At 36.1% G+C, this 23,072-nt stretch overlaps 1 protein-coding gene across 2 annotated transcripts in view; it reads left to right on the top strand.

Moving 5' to 3' along the window:
- LOC138322944 (lysosomal alpha-glucosidase-like) overlaps positions 1-7,728 on the top strand; it is a 32,893-nt gene extending 25,165 nt beyond the window's left edge. For both annotated transcript variants that reach the window (XM_069267203.1, XM_069267204.1), the window contains exon 20: positions 2,437-7,728. In XM_069267203.1, the coding sequence (XP_069123304.1) occupies positions 2,437-2,502 (66 nt within the window). In that variant the 3' untranslated portion in view covers positions 2,503-7,728. The remainder of the gene's footprint in view (positions 1-2,436) is intronic.
- The last annotated feature ends 15,344 nt before the right edge of the window (positions 7,729-23,072 follow it).

The following is a 23,072-nucleotide window of genomic DNA, read 5'->3' as shown; positions in this document are numbered from 1 at the left end:
AATGACCTTGATCTTCATTCAAGGTCACAGGGGTCAAAAAGGCTGATATCTTTAAACAACTTCTTCTCAAGAACCAAAAGGCCCAGGATACTGATATTGGGCATGCAGCATGCTGGGATGAAGGGCTACCAAGTTTGTTCAAATGAATGACATTCACCTTCATTCGAGGTCACAGAGGTCAAATAGGCTTAAATCTTTAAACAACTTCTTCTCAAGAACCAAAAGGCCCAGGATACTCATATTGGGCTTGCAGCATGTTTGGATGAAGAGCTACCAAGTTTGATAAAATGAATGACTTTGACCTTCATTCAAGGTCACAGGGGTCATATTGGCTAAAATATTTTAAACGACTTCTTTAGAATAAGTAGGAGGTCTAGAGACCTGATATTGGGCCTTTGGCATGCTGGGATGAAGGGCTACCAAGTTTGTTCAAATGAATGACTTTGATCTTCATTCAAGGTCACAGAGGCCAAATATGCTAAAATCTTACATTGCGTTGTGCTAATAGTCAGATGACTGTTAAGGCCCATGGGCCTTTTGTGATAGTTTAAAATTGTTACTGCTATTTCTCAGATAGAACTGAAGAAACCGCTCTCAAATTTCATATTTAGATTGCTCATTGGCTCTAGTTGTGCATATTGCATTTCGGGACAGATTGGTGACCAAAATGGCTGACAGAATGCCTTGGATTTGATAATTGAAGTTTGCTACCACTTTTTCTCAAAATGTACAGAAGCGATCTGTCTCAAATTTTGTATGTCGTATGTAGTCTTTAAAGCAGAGAAAAGATCCTTCTTTCCATATTCAGACATAGATCTTTGGTGGGCGTCAAGATCCCTCTGGGATATCTTGTTTAAAAATTTAAAATCTATGACATTTTAGGTCATCTGACCCGAAGGTCAAACGACTTCTTCTCAGTAACCGAAAGGCCCAGGTACTGATATTTGGCCTGTAGTATGCTGTGATGAAGGACTACCAAGTTTGTTCAAATGAATGACCTTGACCCTCATTAAGGTCACAGGGGTCAAAAAGGCTAAAATTTTCAAACGACTTCTTCTCAAGAACCAGATAGTCAAGGGTATTGATATTGGGCCTGTAGCATGCTGGAATGAAGGGCTACCAAGTTTTTTCAAATGAATGACCTTGACCTTCATTTAAGGTCACAAGGGTCAAATAGGCTAAAATCCTTTAAACAACTTCTTGTGGATAACTAAAAGGCCTATGGACCTGTAATTGGGCCCCTAGCTTTCTGGGATGAAGGGCTATTAAGTTTGTTTAAATTAATGACCTTGATCTTCATTCAAGGTTACAAGGGTTAAAAATGCTAAAATCTTTCGATGACTTCTTCTCAATAACCAAAAGGCCCAGGGTACTGATATTGGGCATGTAGCATGCTGGGATGAAGGCTGCAAAGTTTGTTCAAATTAATGACCTTGACCTTCATTCAAGGTCACATGGGTCAAATAGGCTAAAATCCTTTAAACGACTTCTTTTCAATAACCGAAAGGCTCAGGGTTCTCATAATGGGCCTGCAGCATGCTGTGATGAAGGGCTACCAAGTTTGTTCAAATAAATAACCTTGACCTTCATTCAAGGTCACAGGGGTCAAATAGGCTAAAATCCTTTAAACGACTTCTTTTCAAGAACCAGAAGGCCCAGGGTACTGAAATTAGGCCTGTAGCATGCTGGGATGAAATGCTACCAAGTTTGTTCAAATGAATGACCTTGACTTTCATTTTAGGTCACAGGGGCAAATAGACTAAAATCTTTAAATGACTTCTTCTCAAGAACCAAAAGGCAAAGGATACTCATTTTGTTCCTGCATCATGCTGGGATAAAGGGCTACCAAGTTTGTTCAAATAAATGACCTTGACCTTTATTCAAGGTCACAGGCATCATATAGGCTAAAATCTTTAAATGACTTCTTCTCAAGAACCAAAAGGCCCATGATATTCATATTGGGCCTGCAGCATGCTGGGATAAAGTGCTACCAAGTTTGTTCAAATGAATGGGGGTCAAATAGGCTAAAATCTTTAAAAGACTGCTTGAGAATAACTAGGAGGCCTAGAGACCCGATATTGGGCCTGTGACCTGCTGGTATTAGGAGCTACCAAGTTTGTTCAAATCAATGACCTTGACCTTCATCCAAGGTCACATTGGGTCAAATAGGCTAAAATCTTACATAACTTTTTTTTGTGAATAACTAAGAGGCCTAGAGACCTGATATTGGGCCTGAGACATGCTGGGACGAAGGGCTACCATATTTTTTTTTTTTAAATGACCTTGATCTTCATTCAAGATCACAGGGGTCAAAATGGCTAAAATCTTTAAATGGCTATGTTGTATTGTGCCAATAGTCAGATGACCGTTAAGGCCCATTGGCCTCCTGTTACTATATGTGAACAGTGTGGTAAATCCAGTTTTGTTTCGTTTCAGGTTCTCAAGGTTACAAGTCTAAATTTGGACCTGTTACAAGTCTTTAAGATGGTCTGGAGTTTTTAATTGGAAATTACATACTACATAGTGCTTTGTGTTAATTTGAAATTGACGCTTTCAGTGTAGAGTTCGCTTTGTTGATTTTATTTCCCTTTTTTATTACAAATCTGATTACATTATGTATTGACAGTTTTATGTCAGTTATTAAAGAACAATTAAAGTACAGTCGAAACTCGTTATCTCGAAATTCAACGGACCAACGAAAATAGTTCGACTCATCCGGAATTCGACTCAAACGTAATGTCATTAGGTTTGGTCAGAACGTGGTTTTCAACGGTCCTTATATCTTATGACAGTCGGGTAAATGCCTATTACCGTGATCAGCAAATTATCGTGATTTTCCAACTTAAAAGGTTTGTATTAAATCTTTTTAGTTGTATGTTTTCGGATTTTTTGGGAAGGACAAAAAACGGGACTTCAAAATTAATTCGACTCAACCGGAATTTCGACTCAAGCGATTTTGAGATAACGAGTTTCGACTGTATATGATATAGATCGATAAAATCGTAGATATCAATGAGTAATTACCTTTAATGAAATTGGTTACAGAACCAATGTTAACCATCTTCCCTAGTCATTTGATTTTATTGGTGTTCTATAGCCCCTCAATTTGTTGTATGCTCTTTGATTTCTTTCATATCTGATATATGTATATTCCAAAATTATATTTACTTTTATTTGACATTTTATCTATATGATTTACAAAACATTCATTGTTATTAGCTCACCTGGTCCGAAGGACCAAGGTGAGCTTATGCCATACCGTGGCGTCCGTCGTCCGTCGTCTGTCGTCCGTCCGTCCGTCCGTCAACAATCGACTTCTTCTCCATAACCGCTGGTTGGATTTCAACAAAATTTGACTGGTAGCATCCTTATGGGCTACTAACTGAAAATTGTACAAATGATGGGGCTGACCCCCCAGGGGCCTGAGGGGCGGGGCCTAAAGGGGTCAATTTGGCTATTACCATTTAAACGACTTCTTCTCTGAAACTAAGCATGGGATCAGGGTTGGGGTCAATTACATTGCATGTAATTAATTACAATTACAATTACTTGGTCAAATCTCAATTACAATTACAATTACTCAGTTTTGTAAATGTAATTAATTACAATTACAATTACATTCAAAAAGTAATTAATTACAATTACACATTACATTTTCTTACTATGTTTTTTATATGTTTATACCAAGGATTTATAAGTGAGATATACATCCTTGCATATATACACATTTGTATAATCTTGCACTTTAGCAGTTATACAGATATAATAAGTCGATATCAGTAAATTCTGATAGAACATATGTTCACTTCACATAAACCGCAAGTTACAATTGAGTATTGGTAGGGTGTATTTGTTTTAAATGTACATTTTTATTGGACCTAGCAGTAATATTGTCAAATGCGTCAGCTTTATGTACCAGGTATTAATATTTTTTATTGCATTTTATCATCATTAGCATCTCAAAATCATCATCAGACAGTCTGTATCTGTCTGGTCGGAATACATTGCCAGCAATTAACACTAATTAACAATCTCTCTACTGGAGCTGAAGTGGCTGGTATAGCTAAGTAGTTGCTAGCTAAAAAAGACGAATTTAGAAATTTGCAAGAATAATCTTTCCAGAACTTTAATGGGTCACAATATTTCTCTGTGCAATCTTCACTAATGTAGATGCCTACAATTCATTGGATTTAAGACCTCAGTTGTGTCTCTTTCGTAACAGTGTTATTTATATAGTGGGAAGAAAACTGAAAAAAAGTCTTCTGTTAAAATTTTCTTGGCAGGGGCAGTGAAGACAAATCTGAGCTATCATCTATATTTTTGCCTTCATTAGATTTGCTAATTAGGTGATCAACAGGTGTTATATAAGCAAGACCTTTGTGAGTTGTAATCACAGGCTTTGTGTTCACAACTTCACACCTCACACCTAGCATGTATATTGCTTGAGGGGTAAACTACAGGTAAAACAGGTACCTATACTATACTGTATACTATGGTTACTGTCTCACATATGTTACCTGTTTAAATTTCTACATAGCCAAATAAATGTCATACATTCATTAATCTTGGTAATTATTTAGACATTAGTAAATATATAAATGTAATTGAAAAGTAATTGAAATGTAATTGTTAATTACACATTTTTATAATGTAATTAATTACAATTACAATTACATGTAATTGAAATATTTCTTAATTACAAAAAGCCAAATAAATGTCATACATTCATTAATCTTGGTAATTATTTAGACATTAGTAAATATATAAATGTAATTGAAAAGTAATTGAAATGTAATTGTTAATTACACATTTTTATAATGTAATTAATTACAATTACAATTACATGTAATTGAAATATTTCTTAATTACAAATTACTTTCAATTACTTGAAAAAATGTAATTAATTGCAATTAATTACAATTACATTTTTAATTACCCCAACCCTGCATGGGATAGCACCCAAAATGCAATGGTAGACTCCTTATAGGGTGGGGATTTAAAATTGTACAAATGATGGGGCTGACACCCTGGGGGCCTGAGGGGCGGGGTCAAAAGGGGTCAATTTGGCTATTTCCATTTAAACGACTTCTTCTCTGAAACTAAGCATGGGATAGCACCCAAAATGCAATGGTAGACTCCTTATAGGGTGGGGATTTAAAATTGTACAAATGATGGGGCTGACACCCTGGGGGCCTGAGGGGCGGGGTCAAAAGGGGTCAATTTGGCTATTTCCATTTAAACGACTTCTTCTCTGAAACTAAGCATGGGATAGCACCCAAAATGCAATGGTAGACTCCTTATAGGGTGGGGATTTAAAATTGTACAAATGATGGGGCTGACACCCTGGGGACCTGAGGGGCGGGGTCAAAAGGGGTCGATTTGGCTATTTCCATTTAAACGACTTCTTCTCTGAAACTAAGCATGGGATAGCACCCAAAATGCAATGGTAGCATCCTTATAGGGTGGGGATTCAAAATTGTACAAATCATGGGGCTAACCCCCCGGGGGCCTGAGGGGCGAGGTCAAAAGGGGTCAATTTGGCTATTTCCATATAAATGACTTCTTCTCTGCAACAAAGCATGGGATATATATATATAGCACCCATAATGCAATGGTAGCATCCTTATAGGGTGAGGTTTCAAAATTGTGCAAATGATAGGGCTGACCCCCCGGGGGCTTGAGGGGTGGGGTCAAAAGTGGTCAATATGACTATTTCCATATAAACGACTTTTTCTCTGTAACTAACCATGGGATTACGCTCATAATGCAATGGTAGCATCCTTATAAGGTGGGGATTCAAAATTGTGCAAATGATGGGGCTGATCCCCCGGGGGCCTGAGGGGTGGGGTCAAAAGGGGTCAATTTGGCTATTTCCATTTAAACGACTTCTTCTCTGCAACTAAGCATGGGATAGCACTCATAATGCAATGGTAGCATCCTTATAGGGTGGGGATTCAAAATTGTACAAATGATGGAACTGATCCCCCCAGGGGCTAAGGGGCGGGGTCGAAAGGGAGCAATTTTTGCTGTTGTCATATAAACGACTTCTTCTCTGCAACTCAGCATGGAAGAGCACTCATAATGCAATAGTAGCATCTTTATAGGATGGGGATTTAAAATTGTACAAAGTATAGGGCTGACTCCCTGGGGCCTTAGACGCGGGGCCAAAAAGGTCAATTAGGCTATTTTTTTCATATAAATTACTTCCTCTCTGAACCTTTGTATTGGATAGCATATTTGTATGGTATCTATAGCATCATTATATGGTTGTGTCTCAATGCAAAATTAAACAAATTTTGGAGTCAATTTTATTAATTTTTCTAATTGTACGATCCGCGCGAGTCTTAGTGATAATTACAAAAAACAAAAACAGGTGAGCGATACAGGCCCTCTGGGCCTCTTGTTAATTCAAAATAAGAATACTAAGAACATTTTACTGAAAATAGTATTAGACCTAATTAGCTTTATAAACTTCGCAAAACACTAAAAGTATACACATGAGAGAATACATATTTGAAATGAAACTACCTCTCTCTCTTCGTTCCTGTCAAAATAACGTTTCACTTTGTACTGAAACGTTACTCAATTTACTGAAAACTATAACCAAGTGAATCTTCCCTCACAATGCTGTAACTATACAGTTTCTTCTACATTTAGGTAAACTAGAACTAGTGTAACAACAACTTCTCCACACAATGTAAATAAATGTAAAAACCAGACCATTCTTCACTGTATCCAGGTCAATCCAATCCAGTTAACAACATTACCATGGGTACCACTCCACTACACTGTAACGATGATAACGACTTCATGTTTAATATACTATGAAAATGTAACCAGAGCATTCTTCACTGTATCCAAGTTAATCCAATCCAGTTAACAACATAACCAAGGTTACCAATCCTCTGCACTGTAACCATGGTAACGACATCACCATACAGTTTGAAATTGTAACCATTCTACTCTAGTGTACTAAAGCAACCATTCCATGGTAGTTGTATCCATGGTAACCCAAACTCGTTAATACTTTAGCCATATACATTTACTGTAACCAAGGTAATAACCCCACTCATTACTATATCTTTAACGATGTTTTTTTTTTAGATCATATATTTCAATGCAACTATATATACGCAACTGTATCCATGGTAACCACTCCTGTGTAAGAATACACTAACTGTTAATATTATTCATTCCATATTGAATTTTCTTTTTATATTTATGACATTCTTTAAAAGTATGAATGTTTGCTGTTCGTTGAGGATTTAAACCAACTAGTGTAAGACAAATTACTTTTATATCCTTATACTGTAGGTATTTGTTTGAAGGTTGATTGAAAATTGCAATAAGATGTGATGATTAGGCAATATGTTGATTAATTCTTAAAATGCTCTATAAATACATGTCATTAGTATATCTATATATAGTATCCGTTGAATTAGTCCAAATTATTCTGCCATTTTATTGTCTCTTAAAGTTTATAATGTTAGGTTACGAGTGTTTAGCGGTTCAAGGCCTTTGTATATATATATATATATATAAGCCTATAGAACAGCAAAAGAACTGGGACTACTGTTGAATATATTCAAATTGAGACGAGAGATTTATCATTTAGTGTGTTCATTTCCAAATGAAATGTATGTTTTATGAACTGTATAATCTCTTTGTTAAAGAAACATACATGTTGTATGAAATATTATGGAAATAAATTATTTTGATTACAAATGTTCCATTTCTTATTTTGAATTTCTGGCGCAGTCTTGTTTTCAGGTCACCATGAGCTATAGTCATCATGTTTCGTCCGCCATTTTAAACTTTTATCAATGCAATTTGACTGAAACTTGTCTGAGCTGATTCTAACATGGTCACGACCAAATGTTATTTTTCGGTTGCTTCCAATCCTAGATGGCCACCACAGCCGCCATGTTAACACATTTTAAACTTCTTCTTGCGTTCTACCAGTGCATGAAATGATCCTGATATGGTCCCAGCCAAGTGTTGTCATTTTCCAGGTTGATCCCAAATCAACCGTCATCTAGAAAACACATTTAGGACTTCTGCTTAAGTTCCACCGTGGCAATTTTACTAGAACTTTCATGAAATGATCCTGACATGATCTGATCCTGATCAAGTGTTGTCATTTTTCAGGTTGATGCCAAATCGAAGATGACCACCATATCTAATTAATTTCATATGCAGCTGTTGCAAAAGTTGCTAGGGTTGTCAGATGGCTGTCAAGCCTTTTGTTTTGACGTCGCGCACAATGTTCGGTCACTTTTATGTAACGTCATTGAATGTAAAAGACGTCATTATCTTATAACGTGACGAGCACAATTGACGTCATTTCCGACATTCGACAAACCTGCAAGACAAAGAAAAAACGCAATTTTTCGAATACTTTTTTGAATTTTCAGTTTAGATTTCGCACACGTATATTTGAGCAAAAACGTATTTTTTTTATTCTGAATAGAAAACATAATTCCTAATATAAAGTCATTTTTCAACGTCGTGAACTTGCGTGACAGAACAGTCAATCTAAACATTTCATTTTGTGTCATTTCTGCAAGACAAAGGTTTTGTTCGATAAAAAAGTAGAACGAAGAAGTCGCAGTCTATATTTTCTGACATGTTATTAAAATAGAAGAAAAATGTATTTTTATATTAACAATTCATGTCTGTATGTCATGAATTAGTACCGTTTTATACTGTGTGTATTTGTGGTTTTTCACTTTTTTATCTTTTCTCTTCGGATCTGTCGATCGGCAAGTCTACAAATAAAGTCCACCATTTTGAAGTAAGACGTCACAATTCATTATAACAAAATGACGTCATGATAGTGCGTTTTCGGGGAATCTCTCTATCAAATTTTACCGCCATGTGGTGTTCAGTATATGACCACAGTGACACTTTGACTGAAACCGCATACAGATGCGTGTTAAATCTGTCGCGCCAAAAAACGTCATTTTTGCAACAAAAATGCATCAATAGTTGAAAAATATAGCAGACATTTTGATAAAAATCCTCCCGTAATTTAATAAATGTATCCTTTTTTTTTCATTTAAAAAAATAGAAGTGCGCTTATATTATTTTAATGTTCAACGCTTATTCCAATAAAATTCCGGCGTGACGTAAAAGTGACCGAACATTGTGCGTTATGTCTTTAAGTTACAGTGACAAATGTTCTACAAATGTATGGTAGATCAATATGAGCTGTATAAGTGGATAGCTAAGAAAAATGGATCCACTTTGTTTAGTCCCTGACATTTAATCACATTCCTTCATGGCCCGTCAGCTCTAGATCTAAGTTAACCATCATATTTTGACGAAAGTCACCGCAACATGCCCAGAACCTTTTCTCCGTGTTCTCATGTCTGCGACCTATCTACTTCCTAAAAGTTATAGTGTAATACATCCTCGATACTCCAGGGCTTCCGATCACTTACGATCTCTATACCCCTGGACTATCTCATAGTGAAATTGAAGGCAGCTCAGCGGAAAACATTTGACCAATCACAGGCTAGCAAAGATTTCCTTTGAAGACTACAGAGAGAGCGACGCCTAACATCTAAGCCACACAGTCAACCACAGTGTACCGTTATACGGCTCTTTTGATGTATATCAAATGACTAAATTACCTGTTCTATTCTGTTGCCTCCAGTTTTACTATGAGATAGTCCAGGGGTGTAGAGATCGAAAGTGATCGGAACCCCTGGAGTATCGAGGATGAGTGTAATACTAATGACATCATTTCCAATTTTTAGCTCACCATCATCAGATAGTGGGCTGTTCAAATCGCTTTTAGTCCGTGGTCCGTCCGCTAACATTTCTTGTTACCGCTATTTCTCAAAAAAGGGATGAAGGGATCTTTCTAAAATTTCATATGTATGTTCCCATGTGACCCTAGTTGCACATATTTTATTTTGGGACCGATCGGACAACACGATGGCCGCCAGGCAGCCATCTAGGATTTTGATAGTTAAAGTTTGTTACAGTTATTTCTCAGAAAGTATTGAAGGGATCTCTCTTAAAATTCCATATGTAAGTTCCCCTTAGTTGAGCATAATGCATTTTTGGACTGATCGGTCAACAAGATGGCTGACAGCCCGCCATCTTCGATTTAGATAATTTAAAGTTTATTACCGCTATTTATCAGAAAGTAATGAAGTGATCTGTCTCTAATTCCACAGGTATGTTCCCCTAGGGCCCTGGTTGTGCATGTTGCATTTTGGGACTGATCGGTTCTAATATACACCGCAATTCGTTGAAGGGTCCTTCTCAAATTTCACATGTAGGTTCTCCTAGGGCCCTAGATGTGCATATTGCATTTTAGGACTGATCGGTCAACAAGATTGCCGACCGGTCGCCATCTTTGATTTTGATAGTTGGAGTATGTTACAGCTATTTCTCAGAAAGTAATGAAGGGATCTGTCTCATAAATAAGTTCCCCTCGGGCCCTAGTTGTGTATATTGCATTTTGTAACTGATCGGTCTTAATTTACACCGCATTTCGTTTTCTATCTTGTCAATGTCTTAATATCTGTATCAAGTTTAACATCATAACATAATATATATAATATTTGCTTAAATATGTTAATTTGTAATTAAATAATTATGTGACTGGAATTTAACGACTTGCAGCATTACTTAAGGGATTTTACGTTTGCTCAAATAGAGAGATTTCAAGTTGAATTGCTGTCAGGCAGAAATTCAAAGAAACACATGGATTTACACGTGATGCTTTAAATAAACCTTATGTCGGATTGTTGTGTGACAGATATTTTAAAGAAAAACATGGATTTGGACCTGCTTATCTCTGCTCAAATGTAGTGTGCATTATGTGATAAACACTTTAAAACAATGGTAGGGAAATATTCTCAACTTTATTTTCTGGTATGAGGAATACTCCATTTATAACTTCCATGTATAACAAGGTCCATAATCAGACAAAGACTACTGTAAGTACTAATTCAATAATGATTAAAACGCAGGAAGGCGTTCCCGTATGTCGCCTTCTAAGTACCGCACCATCGATTAAGTTCTGTTATATAAACTTAAGTTCAAGTAGATATTTGCTGTTGTAGCCCCATAAGTAACACGATATTGCTAACAGATCGATATCATACGACTCTAACAAACATGTTTAATTGTTTACTCAAAAGAATATGTTTGCAGAAAATTATTACATATTCGCTCTTTGTGGAATGGGTCCATTTCTGGTACCTTTGTCCCAGTTAATTATATGGCTAATTACAGTTCACTAAAATTCAGGACTAAACGATTCCTGAACTTGATTTCTATTTTTTTCTTTATAACTGAGGTTCTGATTGGAATGAAAAACGAGTATAATATGATAAGTTTTGAAACGGGAACCTTTTAAAGCATTTAAAATAACACCCATATCGATACACGGAAAAAAATATGTAACTTTATCAAATTAGATGATGTTTCCGCTATGAGGAAAAATCACATCTCTATTATACCCTAATTCGACCGAAGAACACAGCATACCTATTGCGCACGGGTGACATTACGTGTAGAGAGTGAGAATCAATCAATCAATTTATTTTCCGAAAACCCTTAGGCTTATAGGTACATACAAAAAAGACATTCAGATAGATAAATAGAGTGTAATCATATCCAAGAGTGTGACATCGTATATACAGTAACACAGATAAATTATAACTTAAACCATAACACGTGTTACTATCTTAATTAAAGTGCTTTATACTTGTAATGTGCTCATTCTAGAATGTCAAATGTTAGTAAAAAATCAATTTGAAAACGTTGACACATTGACTAACCAGTGCCCAACACTATTTTGTCATAATGTAAATACTAATTAAAAAAACATTAGCGTAATAGATTAAGGATATGTCACCATGGATAGTTTGGCGTTAAAGTCAAATAATGACTACAATTAAAACCAAAATGTGCATATCTATAATATTACTATCAAAATTGATGAAATAAAGACGAGTCATTATTTTCTATCTTCGCCTTTTAAAAGCTAGATATAAATATTTTCCAAGATTGGATAGTTCTCTTACATTATCTACACTAAGTTATTGTACTAATTTAAACACTTTCTATGGTAATCTTGCTCTATTAATCGTTGTCTTAGGTCACTATAAAACGTTCAAATCAAAATTAAATTAAATTCGTCATCTGTATCTCTATGGTTATGATTGGTACATAATATGTTTCTTAGTACAGTATTTTGATGCCTTCCGGTTTCGATATTTAATTTGAGAGCAGATAATCTAAATTTAGTTTACATACATTTGTATTTATTTTCAATGGGTTTACTTCAATAAAATTGAATACAAAAACTTTCAATCAAATGCTGATACAAAAAAAAAAAATCCTTTTTTGAGAATAACTTATTTTTGAGAACATTTTTTTTCTTTGAGGTATCTTTAAGTCCCTGTTCTATTATTTCATTTAAGACGCCTATAATGGTAGTGGGGAATCAAACATGTAATTAAGTCCTAATATCATTAACTCCTCCTTTATACTTCTTACACATACATCATTTTAATTCACACATTCGTCATAACAAGTTTTCAAAATCAAATTATGTGTCTATTTAAGCTTCAACCAGTATCTAAAGAGACTCTTAATTTTCTACTTACAAATAATAGCAGTCTCCCAATCTCAGACCCAATAATCAGACCACGTGTTTCACAATAGAGAGCACCATAGTTATACCAAAGTACCATACTTACGAGATCAACTTCCCTTCGTTTCACTGATGTAGTTAAACGAAGGAAACGTTGATAAGAGCCACTGACGTAGGGAAACGAAGAACTCTAATGTGATAATGTTTGTGTTCGTTTGTTAATGAATGTAGATTATTGGCATTGGCAATCAAAAATGACGTTATTTTTATCACGCCATCTGTCACTTTGATATTTAGTCTAATCGTACACTTAGGAACTGTTTCGCGATCTTGGAGGAGAAAGTGTGCAGTGTTCACCAATGCTCTCCTACTGGTCGGAAAACGTTGCTGGTAAACAAAACGCTGTCGTACAACACCTACTAAAACGTTTATACCTGTGGTGTATGTCAGGGCTGTAACACTTCATTCTGATAACGGTTTTATTGCCACTTTGACAATGCTAATTACATCCCATTGATTTGAAACTTGTTTAAGTTACTCTTTGAATCGTGTAGAAAAAGTGGACATGTATTGAACAAATACTATACTGGGGTTTAAGACCCACAATCTTTCCGGAGCAAAACAAAAAGGTTTCTTAAAAACATAGTAACATCAAAAGACATATCAATGGCCTAATATGAGGTTACAACACCAAACTAATGCATGCTTTCCTGCGTAATATATGATAACAGTTGAGAGTCATTTCGCTGTTTTGCCGTGTGGCTACAAAATTTTCGATCTTGTTTTACGTTCCAATTTTAAACATTAAAAGCCATTTCGGAAAGGTAGTGGGCCTTTAAGTTTTGGGGTGAGGTAAAACCTCCCAACTTGTGTGCATTTTGGTGAATAAACTATGTGAAAAAATTGACTCTGCGTATACTTCTTTGCATCGCACAGAACACAAATCATTTACCGAATTTTGTTAAAGTCTTTATTTTTTTATCTGATATGCCTGAAACTTATTACATGGGAATAATCTTAGGAATAAGTAAATTGGTCATGTTTGTCTATGGCCACTTGAACAAACGATCACAGAATTAGTAATAAATCTTAGTCTATATTGATGTTAATTAATTACGATATGTCATTTGAGTATTCTATGATTAACCTATCTAGCGTATATAGATACAGTGTACAATGGTGACTCAAACTTCCGACCTGATAAATGGAGTGTTTCAACAGAACATAAAATACATCGCATTTCAATAATTATTGAAAGATCTTTTTAATTAATTCAATTTTCATAAAACAAGTAGGTCTTATTTTTCAAACCATGGTCATACAGACTGGCGAAGAGTTTACTTTGCAACTTATTATTTGTAGAAGGGAGTTCAATTTGAAAGAAAATTGGTTTCGTATTCGAAACCGGCAAAGAAATCGTTAGTGTTTGTTTGTAAACTGGCAGCCAATTATCGATAAAAGTTAACACTTTGTCGTTATTTCTGTCATGAAAACTTGTCGATATATCAATTAAATTTAGTTATGTGTTAGTGTTATTTAACTCTTGGTAGGTAGATAGTCATTGTACACGCTATGAGCGGCGATGATGAACTTAAACTCTAGTGTTCATCTAGGAATCTTCATATGTGTCTTTGTTGGTGAGTATTACATGGATAATTATGTAAAAAAACATATTATTTTACACTGATATCGTTTGATCTAATACGCTGATATCGTTTATTTTGAAAGCACTCATTGATACTGAGGTAATCGCGGAACACATTTGAACGCAGGTATTCAAAAGGGAGGGAGCTTTGTGAAGTAGAATCCCCATAATGATTTAGTGTTAAATTTATATGGATATATTCTTAAAGTAGATCGATTGGAAGAAAGATATGGTATGCAATATTTTCTTACACATTTTAGTAATTTTACTTCAAATTAATTTATCATGAAGAAGTTCAAGCCGGATTTTTGCTTCCGTGTACCTGATGGCAAGAGGGTGAAAATTTGTAAAAGACGACACATTTTTACTCTTTGAATTATATATATTCTCCCTGTGGAGGACGATTGTTTGATAATTTGTCGTGGTTTGAAATTGTTATCATATGAAAAATATTGCCATTTCAATTGTCGTTTCATTAAAAATCAAGGTTTTTCACAATCATATAGGCTTCTGGTCAATATACCTAGTAATATAAGTAAACTTAAGAATTGAGAAATCAATCATGCCACACAACTGTATATCGTATAATACGCTTTACAATACAATTTAAAGAAATGTGTTTATTGCAACATTTCACATTTGCTCGAAAATAAATTGTAAACTAAGTATAAAATAATGCAGAATGACTTATGTACTAGTATATATGTTGGTTTTTAATGGTAGAAAATGCGAAAATTTCACCGCGAAATCAAACAGCTACACGGTAAATTGTTTGTTGTACATCTATCTGTTACCGCAATGATAAGGTTTAATACAGTTCCGCATCTCCTTCATAAAAACATTAAATGTTTTCCATAGCGCTTTCAATGTCCTTGAGCTCACTCATATTTTGAAAATGCACTCTTTATATGTGTTGTAAAAGCTAGTGTTTCATGGGTTTTGGAATTGATCAAGAATGATACGAGATATTTGAAGAAATTTTACCTAGGTTAAGTTATTTTTCGATATGTCGACAGATATAAGTTTAAGTTATTTTTCGATATGTCGACAGATATAAGTTTATGTTATTTTTCGATATGTCGACAGATATAAGTTTAAGTTATTTTTCGATATGTCGACAGATATAAGTTTAAGTTATTTTTCGATATGTCGACAGATATAAGTTTAAGCGCCAACCTACTTAAAATAAGACGTAATTACAGTATTAAAGCGTATCGTAGAGAATCGTATTTAAGCAGAATTACATGTCTGGTTTTAATAAGATTGCTTATCATAAAGCAAATAATAAGATTGATTTAAGCGGACGCATCATTTAATTAGCTTGATATTTATAATATTTAATGAAAACGATTTAAAAAATACGATTTTGTGTCATTTTTCAATTTCAATTTATAGTAATTTTACAGTGCTTAATCTGTCAACTAGATCCAACATATAGAAAAATATATTTAAAAAAATCAATTAGAAGGAACGTTTATATTAGGGTACATGGAAGACTTTTTCAACGTTATTTATTTTGTTATGTGCAACGTATTTTCACGATATTAAACCTTTTGAATCATTCATTGTCAACATATCGAATTTAACTTTCATTTCAGTTAATAACATTTAACTGTGAAATCAACATATTAGTCTTTCCCAAATCAGCATCCTGTTAACTTTTGTCAGAAGGTTTTTGTCGACAAATTCTTGCACACGTATTTCATTTACGTCATCAAAAGAGCATACAATTGTTGAGAATGCGCAATTTCGTCACTGCGTTCATTTGCTATAGATCTAGTTTTTGCTTAGTTTGATTAAGTAATGCTTGGATTTGTAAACTTCGAAGTCGAATAGCATATATATTATGCTATTTATATAACATAGTGCCTAACCGAAAGATATAATCAAGCTTGTAATTATTCAAGAAGAGTGGGACAAATATTACAGCACATACACGAATAATACAAGAGATATAGTTTCTCTCTATACGAAATACGGCTTGACAAGTATGCACCTCAAATACTTACATGGTAAAATACATTTACGGAAATCGCAAACACAAGAATCTCAAAGATGGGTAATCAATTCATGTTTTCCGCACACATTCAAGTGTTTGTATTTTCCGCAGCAGCGTGAGTTGTGAGCTTTGCGTAAATTGTGGATTTTAAATAATTCTGAAAGATGTTATATACATTGTTTAAGATCATTCATTAACGTTTACTGCGAGTTACCTGATCGATTTGCAGATGAGGATATGCAGCAGATCCATCAGTCCATAGCTTGAAAACCATTCCGATAGATCGAATCATAAGAGTAAGACTACATCATAACATGAAACTCAGTTTACAAGCAAAATTGTTTTAGATAAGTCTTGTCAGTAAAGTCAAATAATGACAACTTTTTTACAGGATTTTACATGAGTGTTCATTTCATATGAGATTTTATGAAACGAGCCTCAGAAGTTGTTATTTTTTGCGAGCCTTGGCGAGCAAAAATTAAAACTTCGAGACGGGTTTCATAAAATATCATATGAAATGAACACAAATTTAAGATATTTTTTATCACATAACTACAAATACCTGCATAACAAAGAATCTCATGTCAAAATGGATTATGAAAATCCAGCAAATGCCGCCATTTTGTCCCGCAGTCCTCGTATTCCTGACGTCACGTCATTTTTCTAAACGTCATTGTATTGTTTCTGTCTGCCGTCACAATGAATTTCCTGTCAATGAAAATCGCTTCAGGTCATATTACACTAGGCCTAGTGACATATGCAAAAATATAACACTGGCGAAATCACTGGACATCAGGCGAATTATGTGATAAATGTATATAGTTGAATCCTTTGAAACATCATAACTCTTGTTATTTTTATGAACGTTTTTCATGTGGAATGAGTCCCCTCTTATATATCCTTTCCTTCTTTTTAAAAATACTCCTTTCACATTAAGAAATAAAATTTCCTTTGAACTTAACAAATCCAGCATAGCATTTTGAATAATGTAGTGCAGATGTAGTAGAGGATACGCCTCCGTCCGCTTGCTAAACTGATCAATAAGAAGAAGAATGTATTTGTTCCCGCGACTGGACTTTGGAAAAGGTCCCAATATATCAAGCTGTATTCTATCCATTGGCGCCCCAGCATGATATATCTGTATACCAGCTCTCGGATGGTGTGTGCTTTTCTTGTTAATAGAGCATTCTCCGCAGCATGCGACATGAACTTGGATGTCATCCTTCATTTCAACTCAGAAGAAACCTTTTTTTAACTCGCGCAAGAGCCCGTTGGATGCCAGGATGTCCTGCAAGTACAGAATCATGACAGAGCTTAAGGACAATTGGCTTCAACTGTTCAGAAACTATTAGGAGTACCTCGTAGGAGTATCATGTCTTCTTTTATGTTAGGGTTTTTCCATCTATAGTACAGGACATCGTCTTTGAGGATAACCTTTTCCCAAAGCAACCAATACTGTCGTAAAGCTGGAGATTCCATAAACATTTTTTTTTATTTGTCAGAAGGTGGCTGATTAACTGTCTAGTTATGCAACACTGATAAGACCGAATCTTCCTTCTGGAACTCGCCCAAATCTTTATTGCTATAACCTATAAGCCAGCTTTTCTTTTCGAACACCGTTTCGACTTTCTTAACTATATTGACCCGTCGCTTCTCTGCTAATGGCAGTATATCTAGATCAAGATCTGCGCCTGCTCGATAGCAATCGCATGTTGCTTCTTCCGCTTGACGGGAAACACACCGGATCTGTGTTGTAGAATCACGTTGAATTGGCTAAGATTTTCCAACCAGCGGGCAAGTTGTCCCTGAGGAGAGTTGAAACGGAAAAGCCAAGTTAAGCACCGATGATATTCCGGAGGTTGAACTAGTTTCCAATGAGGTAGTGTTTACACTTTTCCGAAAACGTGACAATCACAAACAACTCGCGCCTTCGACACAGTATCTTGTCTGAGCGGGGTGAAGTCTTTTGCTTGCGTTCGCAATGACGCTCACTTTTTCTATCTGAATTTACGAAAGCACGTACCCAATGGCGAAGTTCGATGCATTCGTATCCAGTATAAACTGTGCATCTGGCATTGGGTACGCAAGTATAGGTAGAGACAGCAAGTTTGACTTCAGAGTCTCAAATGCTTCTTGCTGTTCTGAAACCCAAGCAAAAGCAGTATCCTTCTTAACCAATGAATACAGCGGTTCAGCAACATGGGCATACCCAGGTATTAATCTCATGTAGTAGTTGGTAAGGCCGAGGAACGCCTGTACGCCTTACCTAAAGTGGGAACCTTTCATCGTTGTAATGGCTTTCGTCTGTTCAAGATTCGGTTCGATTCAGTCCTCACTTACCACTTGGCCCAAAAACAAACCTCTCCTTGCAATAAGTGGCACTTAGATGGTGTGAGCCTCATATTAGATGTTTGAAATCTGGAAAAGACCTCAAGATGCTCCAAATGCTCATCGAACTCCTTACTAGTGATAATCACGTCATCTAGGAAGATCAGAACCATATCCCATTGGAGTCCCTTGAGGACGAATTCCATTGCTCGCTGAAATGTACTTGATGCTCCTGAAAGTTCGAATGGCATGCGTGTGTACTCAAACAATCCAAACCACATAATAAACGCGGTTTTCTTCCTATCAGAGTCCTCAACTTCTATTTGATGGTATCCACATTGCAGGTTTAGAGTTTTGAAAAGCTTGGCTCCTGCCAATGTATCAAGAGAGTCTTCAACATTTGGAAGAGGGAAGGAGTCCTTTTCTGTAATGTTGATTTTGCGATAGTCTATACACCATCTAACACCGCTATCTTGTTTACGAACTAGCACGACAGGTGAGGCATAGTCAGACTTTGACTCTACGACAGTGTCATTCCTAAGAAACTTTTCTAGATGTTCTTTTTCCTCATTCTTAAATGCGTTTGGAGTTCTTCTTAGAGCTGTTTGATAGGTTTTGATGTAGATGTTGGAATCTTATATTTAATATGTGTAAAACAACCCAATTCTTCACTGGATGCAAACATATCCTGAAATCGCAACAGGAGCATAATGAGTTTCTCAGATTTCTTTGAAGACAGATTTTGCGTCGATTCAGCAATCAGCTGTTTAATCTGTTTTGGGATATCTTCAGCAGTTGCTTGATCATGACAATTGTTCAGTCTTAAATTAGAATCAGATTCATCATCCATTGACTCCTCGACTTCAATGAGCTTTCCCATATAGGTACATTGCTTCAGGGCAATCCTGTGATCTGTAGGATTTAATATCCGAACAGGAATCCTTGACTTTATTTCAACCAAGACTGATCCTGTGTGTGCTCCATTTTTAAGGGAAGCATGTTCCAGAATTCAGAACTCCTACAAGCTCTTTGTTAGGAGCTTCTAATTTGGCTTCGACCATTGTTTCATTCATTGGTGGAAGGCTAGTATTGGTATCGGCAAACACTCTTGATATGTGGTACGGTTGATTTGATCTAGTTCACCCTGGGACCAGTGTCCCTTGGACTAGTAGATCACCCTGTCGCGCCATCACCACTCCATCCAAAGCCTCAAATAGGTCCATTCCAAAGAAGATGTCGTCTCTTATTGGAGCTGCACACACTGGTCATTTAACTTCCGCCTTTAAAATTTCAATTTTTACCTGGATATTGCAAGCAGCTTACATTACCTTGCCATTTTCTGCATTAAGTAGACTGGCAGTTTCTGAATCTTGTTAATCCAGTCCAACATTCTTGGCAAAGTCAAACGAGACGACGGTGATATCTGCCCCAGTGTCAACAATGGCTGTTGTCTTTTTACCATTTACTCTCAAAGGTACAATGATGCTTTTCCCATTCTCAGGTTTCCCAATCCCATAAACCGGCTTCTTAGATGCTCTTGCAGGACTAGGTGATCTTGATCGGTTTGGGCAGCTTCTTCGAAGATAAGCGTGAGAGTGATGGCGATGACGACCTTTGCCGACGAGGACTTGATGGGCAACCAACCTGGAAATGTGATTTGTCACCACATTTAAAACAAGCTTTTCCTGCTGACGGTGTTGACTTGGTCATATTTTCTATCATTTCAAGGAGAGCCTTGATGTCTTCCTGAATGGTATTTGTACGTGCAACAGAGTTTACACAGAATTCATCATCATCAGAATCCCATGTCACTCGTCACCAATGTGATGCCTCGGTGACGAGTTACCGGGATAATGGGTCCGTTTCGGACACCACTAGCCAAAGGAACGGAACTATTTTTTAACAATCGCATGCGCGAGGCCAGGGCCCAGTACACATGGTCACATATGATAGTCAATACATTAATTTAAGATAGTATATATTGCTTTGTTGATTTGCTCAGTATTGGGACATAAGTAATCGCCACTGTTATTTTGTCCCTTTTATATATTCTTACCTTTTTTTTCGTTGAATTTTCCTGGTCTCATTAACAGATTGATTTAGCTGAATTTGTCATAATCGTAGAAAATTATCTATACTTTCAGCTCATAAGATTTTTTATGATATCCCGACGTTTCATTTTCAAAATATTATCAAACTGTATCGGTGTACATATGGATTAAATAAAGAATGGGTCCTAAGATACTCCCTTGCCACAGGTACCCCATTTCCTTCTTTTTTTACGGATAGTCATTGACAGGAACCGCTTAGAGGATAAAGTAGTATAGGCCTAGCTACAATATTGTAGCTCAAAAGACAGAAAATGGTGTCGTCTTAAATAGAGCTATATAATTACTCTTAATGGAGCAAAGTCATGATTATGCTGGAGCAAAGTCATGATTATGCAAACCATTATAAACGTTTGTTTGCATTTTATCGTACTTGTTTGATATTGCTTACCTACTAGGCAATAAAATATCAAATTCTCATCGAGGCATTATTTTTTGACATAATACATATGAAGGTCTTTCTGAAGGGAATTTATATGGCAAGTCCACAAATTGTGAATTCCGTTCTAGTATAGGCCATGCATACGTACCATAATTCAATGAAGACTCTTCAAGTTTTATTCAAACTTCGGGTCATTGAATCCCTCTCTCCCAACTCCTGTCATAAAAAATCGGCAACTGGCACTACATGTACATTTTAACAGATGAATTATTACTTTAATTTGTAAGCAGTTGAATTTAAGTTATGCTTTTTTTCAAATCATTGTACACATTAACCTCTTGGCACACATCCTCATGATCCGACTTTGCAAACTTGCAAAAATTCTAATCATATGCTTAGTATGTGGTCTTACATGTTTTGAAAGGTTGCGCTAGTGCCTGGACCCAGTATGGCGACCATCTACTTCTGGTCAATCAAACCGTCGGTAACCATGGCGACGCAGAGATGCAGTGTAGTGCCCTCGGAGGATTGGTGGTTAGTCCGCTCTGGGGCAGTATACAGACAGCAGTCATAGAGGCCGCCATTGCTTCCTATCCTGGTAAGGGTAACTAATTATATTTCACTTATATTAATTTAAAATAATGGAGCTTTATTGAAGATTAGAGGCAGATCACATCTAATCAAAAGTTTAACTTAAACTATTTATCAATCTTTCTAGTCAAAGTATTCTGGACAGGACTGAAGCGAGAGAACCATGATACATGGGTAAGTGCTTTCTACCATACATCCATGCACGCGTTGCTATGGGGACTTGGGTACTCGACTGCCGACCCAGGAGACTGTCTTGCAATGGAAGTCTTGCCTACAGGTATCACCTACCACGTGGAGGATTGTACCGCAAGCCTCAGTACAATCTGCCATAACTTGACAGGTTAGTAATTATACAGTAATACATTGCCTTTTCTTTCATTAATATGTACAAATTGGTTGCATCTCATCTGTCGTATTGTGAATGTTACCATTATATTATCAGTGATTGATAGTTGTTATGTCACTTAATTAAGTGCATCCTTGACAGTCCAGGGGTTGTTCCGATCACTAATGATCTCTACACCCCTGGACTATCTCATAGTCAAACTGAAAGCAGCTCAGGGGAACAAATATGAACCAATCACAGGCCTGCAAAAAAATGTCTTTGAAGACTACAGAGAGAGCTATATGTCCTACTTTAAAACCACAGTCAACCACAGTGTACCATTATACAGCACTTTTGATGTACATCATAATTACCTGTTCAGTTCTGTTTCCTCTAGTTTTACTATGAGATAGTCCAGGGGTGTAGAGATCGTAAGTGATAAGAACCCCTGGAGTATTGAGGGTGACTTAAGTGTCAATGACAGGAACTTTAAAAAGAAAACTTTAACATTAAAATAGAGTTTACAAAGGATGAACATCTGGCCGACAAGTTCAAATAAATACAAATTGACAGTTATAAGATCCATTTTTAATAACAGTGACAGACAAGTTCCAATCATAAACAAACAGTATAATGGACAAGTTCAATCATTGACAATAGTTGACAAATCATAATTAATATTAATAGAATCTAATTGATTTTCAACATTCTGAGATTTTACATTTGCTGAATTCTTTTTCCAGGCAATCATTTTAAAGAAATTGCTACTGAGCACTACTTTCCCCACAACACCAACTTCACTACCAAGCTTTTAAATAATGAAAACGAGTGTAGTGGCCTATGTCTGGGGGATAAAGGATGTACTGGGTACAGTTGGTCATCATTGACAGGCGAATGTACAACCTTCTCTTCTCTACCAGTCTCCAATGCTTCAGACTATACCATAAACAGTGTTGATGTGAATGCAACGATGTGTTGTACTGCAGAAGGTACTGTAATAACGGACTGTTGTATGTTTAATGACACTGCCTGGGAGCCGGACTGTATCACTCCATACGGACCAAATTCAGAAAAT

This window comes from Argopecten irradians, chromosome 5 (genome assembly GCF_041381155.1).
Source record: "Argopecten irradians isolate NY chromosome 5, Ai_NY, whole genome shotgun sequence".
In the NCBI taxonomy this organism is placed as follows: Eukaryota; Metazoa; Mollusca; class Bivalvia; order Pectinida; family Pectinidae; genus Argopecten; species Argopecten irradians.
This window is presented reverse-complemented; position numbering and strand designations above follow the sequence as displayed.